Source organism: Chroicocephalus ridibundus, chromosome 4 (genome assembly GCF_963924245.1).
Source record: "Chroicocephalus ridibundus chromosome 4, bChrRid1.1, whole genome shotgun sequence".
NCBI classification, from domain to species: Eukaryota; Metazoa; Chordata; class Aves; order Charadriiformes; family Laridae; genus Chroicocephalus; species Chroicocephalus ridibundus.
Window position 1 is genome coordinate 55,519,259 of NC_086287.1, and position 7,108 is coordinate 55,526,366.

The window sequence follows — 7,108 nt, forward strand, 5'->3', positions numbered from 1 at the left end:
ACTGCATAGGATCTGATTTTGCAGTGTAAAACAAGGGAGAATGAAGCCTTTAGGTTTTCAAATACTCATGAGAAGAAGAATTAGATACTCCTAGTGTCTAATGGCAAAAGCACCATTTTTAGTAAGTCATCTAAAGCTTTTAGGTCAAGAGCAAAATTGCTTTTCAATTAGATTTTAAAGTGATATTAACAATTCTAATAGCTCTGCATCTACATGTAGTATTAAGAACTGATACCAGTGACTGCAAGATGAAGCTTATGGTAATCAAGAGTTTATAGTCAAATCAAAAATTAACTCAGACTAAGGTACAACATGATTTTAAAGCAATCAGTGGTGACTTCATCACAATCCCATGCACAGAAAGCATGTTTTGGATCACAAGGTTTTGATTGTTACATCACATCCCACACTCCCACAGAACAAAAAGTTCTAAATAAATCCATAAATTTGCACATTTGGTGACCTGGAGCTTCCGCAGTTCTTGAGCGCCTTGCTCCCTTTGGAAAAGTCTAAAAACCTCCGAAGGTGTGGACTACAACCTTAAGTAACTAGTATTGCTTATCAAAAAAATATTTAAAGCCCACCCCTTGCAAACCCATATCCAGTTTAACTCCCACATTGAACTATGCAGGCTAAAATCCTTAATAGTGACTTCCAAAATTACCACTCCACACACAAAAATGCAAAACAAAACAAAACGAAACCCTACCAAGCTCCCAGTGTGGCACTAAGGATATTTATACATGGGAAGTAAAGAAAATATATAAGCACTTGCAAAATCCTGGGCAATATTATCCTTAGACCTGGCTTTTATTTGCAAATCAAGTATGCACTTTAAAACCTAACAATGACTAAATACAGAGGAGATGACATTAAAATTCCACTCAGTGAGACTTCCTGAATATAGCATAACAAAACACTTCTTTTGAAAGATAATTTTCAGTAATTTGAAAACTAATTTTCAGTGCTCCTGGGTTGTAATTCAATACAGTTTACAGAGATCATATACACGTCGTAGCAATAGGGTAGCGTCTCCAAAATGCAATAGCTCAGTAGAGCCAAACCATTATATATATCCAAGAAGAAGAATCCATTGAGAAGTTTGCTTTTTCCCTTCCTCCTCTGCTGTGCTAAGGAACAAAAGAGGCTAAAAATCTTTTCTTGTTCAAGAGAGCAGTAACTATGAAACTGTAAGCCCCCTAAAGGACTGACTCACACAAAACCACACTTAATTTCTTCCACGGCAGCTGTTCCTACCTCTTGGTATGGAGAGAGGTTGCTCAGAGAGAGAGATACCACACCTATGAGGAAACACGGGTACATTATCTGAGCAGACAGGTACTGAGATTCGCTCCATCGCACTAACACCTGCAATACGCACCACGCTACAATACCCGCAAAAAGCTGGATATAGCTGGAAAGGGAGAAAAAGCACAAGGACAAGCAACACAGCAGCCAACCCTTTCTAGTGTCACTGGAAGCAATGGTGAGCACATTTCTACAGACCAATTTCTTGTCTGTGCTAGACGAGCTGAATAGATACAGGTGAGTTTAGGCATTGGCTGTAATTAAGGAGAATCAGCTCATTACCACTTAATTTCTGAATGAAAGGCACAGCATGAAGAATTCCAGCCAGAGGTTATCTGCGTTGGCTTTACACCTTCAGGTCATTTGTTTTAAATTTATAGACAGTCTTTGTAGACAAGGAGAGGGAAAAGTTTCTCTAAACAAGACAACATGGGGAAACTGCAGTAGTTCTGCTCTGAAGGGACGAGCACCAGGAGTCGGGGAGTCACAGGAGAAAAAAGCACAAGGAAAATGAATGTGAATTTTACAGGGGGAACAGACGTCACTTTTACGAGGCCCTCATAGAGGGGAGAGTAGAACGAGCCCAGGCTGTCACGGCTTTCCTAATTGCAAAGGTGCTGCCTCAAAGGGGAGAAAACATCCATTAGCAACTTCTTGTGAAACATCCCCTGGAGCAGCACACGAGGGCTCGTACCTCCCTTTATGCGTAATTCATCTGATAGTGGCTGAAACTTATTAATAGCCATTTTAAACACCGATGGAGCGAGACAGCTTTTCTAAGCGGGGAATCAAAAGACAAACGCTTTGGAAACCTCGACAAGGCGTAACTGCAGGGAGAGGGAGAGAAAAGCGCGGGGAAACGAGAGAGGAGTGAAAAGTGCGAGGCCGGATTTGCAAATATTTCCTCCGGGCATCGCCTCCAGGCCGGCTGGGCCAGCGGGACAGGACCGGCGGGGGGGCCGCTCGCCGGCGCTCCCTGGGGGGACAAGCCTCTGGATATGGGGTAGACCTGGAGGGGCTGTCCCTCCGCTTGCTCCCAAACTTGGCGAAGCCTCGTTAAATAAGTAACCGGGCCGGCAAAGCCACCCCTGGTCCCCGGGGAGGGGGACACCGCCGCTCTCCTCTCCCCTCTCGCCGCGGCCCCGGGGTGGGGGGGGAACAAACGCGCCGCCGTCTACCTGTGCAATACCTCCGCAACGCGTTTTATTTACACGAAATCAACTCGGGGCACTGTACATTATATACAGATATATCCCCCCCCCCCCCCCAACAAGGCAGAGCTTGTGCAAGATTAGTAGCATCCTTTGGAGCGTATCCGACAGTCCACGGGAAATGTCCCCCCCCCGCGAGTTATCAGCTGTCGGAGTCCAAGTCACTTTTCCCGTCCTCTTGTCTCTTCTCCGGGGACGTTTTAGACGCTTTATTCCATTTTTGTGCGTTTTCCGACTCCTCCGAAGACGATCGCTTTTGCCTCCTCCACTTTGCCCGGCGGTTTTTGAACCAAACCTGTGAAGAAATGAAATTATTAGGGGAGGGGGAATAAAAATAAAAATAGGCAAAGTCACAGCCTGACCCCCGTCCCGCCGAAGCCCTGCGTCGCCCGGAGCCGCTCGGGTGGGAAAGGCTGAGCCCCTCCGGGAGCCACGGCCGCCTCTCGGCATTCGCTCGCAGCCGTGTGATCGGCTCGGCCAGCTGCCCCCAGAAGGGCGCTTGGAAATTAATAATAATAATAATAACAACAACAACTTTCATTTTTCCCTACCACCCACCCCGCAAAACCCATTGCTCTCCCCGCCGCCAGCGGAGCCGCACCGAGGTACCTCCGCTCCCAGGGCGTTTAAATGCGAAAGGGAGAGAGTGGAAGAGGGGGGGTGAAAGGCAAGCAAAATACCTCCACTTTTTCCTCTCTTAAGTGCACCCTTCTGGCCAGCTGTTCCCTGGTGCCCACGTCTGGGTACTTCGTTTCCTGGAAGAGGTTTTCCAGCGCTTCCAGCTGCTCGTCAGTGAAGATAGTCCGATGCCGCCTTTTCCTGCGGCAGTGCAGCTGGTTCAGCAACTGCAGCTCCGTCCGGGACAAAGTGCCCACGTTCATGTAGGGCAACATCTGATGGGGAACAGGGGACATCAAGACTGACCCAGTGCCCTCGTAACCTACGGACAGACAGACGAGACGAGGACAGGCTTCGCATGAGATCGCTGCTCACCCCCTACCAACACCACCACCTCCCCGAACCCCCCCCCCCGCCGAGGGCCACCAGGTCCCCCCACATCCCCCTCCTGCCCCGCGGCTGCGGCAACAAAGGAAAAACCCGTCCTCCCTGTCCCACTCGGGGCCGCCTTACCTGCGGGGGGGACGCAGGAGCACTGCTGGGCGCCCAGGGGGGGAACGGCCCCGCAGCACGAAGGGCCCACGGGAGACGCCGGCACATGCAGCTGGCCGTAGTAGTAGTTGTTGTAGCCCAGCCGGGATCCGGTGACGGCCGGCGGCAGGGCGGAGGCGGGTGCCACCGCCCGCGAGTAAAATCCGCCGTAGTCGGAGGAACCGCCGTAGAGCGAGTCCCCGTGGAGGCCGGGGAAGACGACGGGGGGGGCGGCGGCGGCGGCGGCGCTCGGGGGCAGCAGTACCGAGTCCTTGCAGCGAGGTCTGGCCGCCAGAATATTGTCGATGCTGAACATGCTCACAGGCATGCCCCAAACCGTGCCGGGGCAGGGCAGCGGGACCGGCCGGGAGGAGGAGGAGGAGGAGGAGGAGGGAGGGAGGGTGGTGGAAGGGGGGGGGGGGGGGAAGGAAGGGAAAGGAGGGGGGGGGAAGGCTGGAGACACACGAAATCGAAACTTTTCGGAGAAATTTTAAAATGGGATCGGAGCGAGAAGAGCGGAGCTTTTTCCGAGGGCAGCTTGCGGGCAGAGTGTGCGTGTGTGTCTGTGCGTGTGTGTGTGTGTGTCTGTGCGCGCAGGATCCACCCCTGGAACTTTCCCCCCTCAACTCTCGCCTGTTTACTGATCTCAACCCAGAGGGCTGCTCGGAGTATAATCCATCTGAACCTCTTCCCTTTTTTATACCCAGGCGACGTCATCCTGGATTTAGTTCCTGGTAATATGCAGATGACAAACAAAACCAGATTTGATTTTTTTTTTTTTCCCTTCCCCCTTTTTGGTGGGGAAGAGGTGGGGGTTACACAAAGGAGTGAAAGGAGCCCGGGTCTGTGTATTGAGAATTAATGAAATTAACGTAATCCTTTCCATTAGTGGGCTTTTTTGAAAGGCCCCAGATTTAGGCTTGATCTCTGCTGCACCGGCTAATTGCCCAGGTTAATCTTATTAATGCCATTGTGCAGAAGTGGTTAGCAGCTCCTAGCCTTGTCTATTATGCACCTACTTTGCTCGTGTTAGTTCACATTAGCGGGTGCGATTTCCTCTGTCTGAAGCTCAGATTCATTATTTATGCTTCGAATTGGTTAAGAAGCGCTTTAAAAAAAAAAAAATAAACTGCGATACAGCCATGCAGTCCACCTCTCCAAGTGTTTCTGTAGCAGGGTTTGAGTCTTGCGTCCCCCAGCTCGAAGAACCGAAAGGGCGCTGAGGAGAACGCGTTCCTCTGATTTAAGCTTTGTGCGGTGAAGCAATAACATCTTCACTGAGTAAATGAACTATTTTATTTTTTTTTCTCTCTTTTCCTAGATCACCTGGCGGAACTAGAACACGTGAATGTTGTAAACTTTTTTTTTTTCCCTTCTTTTTAACAGATTCAGATCCAGACAGGTATCACTTTTTATTTTTAAACAAGCCAGGAGGTGGAAATGTTAAAGACCCGTGCCATCTCAAATCCCCGGGTCTGGTAGGTGTTCCGATTTGCTTCTGTTCCATCCTGGTACCTTTTTCTTTTCTCTTTAAGAAAGAAACTTTCCTTTTCTAGCTTAGAAAACAGGGCTTTTAGAGTTGCAATGGTACGGAGAACTTTATATTTTGCATGTTCCGTGAATTTAAAATGGAGCAGTTTTAAGTCCCTAAAACTCCCTATTAAGACGTTTGGCTCTCTTGGTAGCTGGCTCTTGTGATTTGCAGAATACTTCGTCTGTCACGACTGTCACTGGGAATCCACAGGAGGTGAACTGAATAAGATTAGACTATTTACCCCATCAACCTTCCATCAAAGAAGGTAGGAAATTGTACGCATGAAATGAAAACAAGCCATTAGGGTCCGTTTACGAGGAACACATTATTTTTCGTCAACAAAGAATATCCTCGTTAGCGCTTACTCGCACTTTATCCTTCCTTTCCTCGATACTTCAGGATTTAAAACTGCATCTGAGAATGATCTAAACCAAAACCCTATTTCTAGCAAAAGGCTGGTATGAACGTTAAAGGAAAAGAACTCCAGGACTTAATTCTCACTTTATTGATACATCGCGACGCGATTAATTACTAGCATAATTTCATTTACTTCAATTAATTTCCCGATCAATTTCTTTCCGCCTTCGGCATTTAGACCTGAGCTTCGTGCAAATTTTGCGAATTTAATGTAAAGTGAAACTATTTGAGAGAGGATTGTTTGGGTTTAGTTTTTTTTTTTTTTAGTTAGAATTGGGATTTTTCTGATGTTGTTCTTCTGAGGGTTTTATTTATTTTTTGATTGTTTGTTTGGGGCTGGGTTTGGGAGGGAATTTTGGGCTGGTTTGTTGGGTTGGGGGTTGTTTTTTTTTTTGGTAAGTCATTTTCTGGGCAGAGGGACGCGCGGAGCAGCAGCGCTGCTTAATTCCGCCATCGGGATGCTGGTTCACGTCCTTAGCGGCTCCGCTGCGGTGCGCGGCAGCATCTCTCCGGTGGCCTTTGCAGCTCCCGGCGGTGAGAGGGGCTTCGGGGCAGCCAAGCCGGGCTGGGAGCCCCCGGGAGGGAGCCAGGCCCGAGGGGATGCCGACAGCGGCCGGCTAGGACGGGGAATAACTCCTCCGAGGATGCCCTGGAGGGGTCTCGTCGGGGAGCCCCCCGCATCTCCCGGCCGGGCTGGGTCGGCGGCACAGGGCAGCGCTCCCCACGGAGCGGGGGATGCGGGATGCGGGAACAACACTTTGCCCCCAGATCACCGCCCCTCCGGGAACAGAGCATCCCCGCTGGAGTCCCGCCGGGGCCGATTTCTTGGGTGCTTTAGCATCTCTTGAAGCAGGGTTTCACCTCCGCGCCTGTCCGGCTTCTTCCAGGTGAAAGCAGCACCGCGGGGCAAGAGTGGGCATCGGTGGGGGAGCTGCGGCACCCCCGGGGGCATCCGCGGCACCCCCGCGGCACGTACCGCCCGGGCTGTGCCGAACCGCTCGGCTTCCCAACGAGATTTTTCCATCGGGAATGTTCTGCTGAAGGATGATCCACCACGCTGCAACGCTTACCTTTATTCCTAATTTAAATATCTTTTTTTTATTATTTTTTTTTTCAAATAACTTGTCACCCCCGCGGGGAAGTTCTCTTTTTGTTTTCTTGTAATCTTAGTAGCCTTGCCGTGAAACACCCCCCCAGTTTTTGATACCCGCCTCGCCAAACCTGCCCTCGGAGTTTCTCATTTCAACACCCCGCTCTCCGCTAACTTCGCAAACGGGGAATTGCGTTAAGCAAACAATCAGCTGTCACACAATGTCGGGATGAAATTGTAATAACAAATGAAACGCAAGCAAATTGTGCTGCATAGTGTTGCTAAGCAATTGTTTGTTACTGGAGGGTAGTCACAGCATGGGTTGCAAGAGAGATCTAAAGAGGAGCAGAGCACCGGGCAGAACAAGCTGTTAGGTATGAAATAAAGTAAACACTGCAC

General features: G+C 49.6%; 1 protein-coding gene and 1 long non-coding RNA gene across 2 annotated transcripts; one reads left to right on the top strand and one right to left on the bottom strand.

The window, feature by feature from the left end:
• Positions 1-208: 208 nt before the first annotated feature.
• GSC (goosecoid homeobox) lies at positions 209-3,996 on the bottom strand. The gene is made up of 3 exons (XM_063332614.1): positions 3,651-3,996; positions 3,200-3,459; positions 209-2,814 (listed from the first exon to the last, which is right to left on the bottom strand). Exons 1-3 carry the CDS (start codon positions 3,994-3,996, stop codon positions 2,662-2,664), a joined length of 759 nt encoding a protein of 252 aa, XP_063188684.1. The 3' UTR covers positions 209-2,661.
• Positions 3,997-5,060: 1,064 nt separating this feature from the next.
• LOC134514141 (uncharacterized) lies at positions 5,061-6,667 on the top strand. The gene is made up of 3 exons (XR_010070665.1): positions 5,061-5,146; positions 5,374-5,467; positions 6,507-6,667. It is a non-coding gene; the product is annotated as an uncharacterized LOC134514141 (long non-coding RNA).
• The last annotated feature ends 441 nt before the right edge of the window (positions 6,668-7,108 follow it).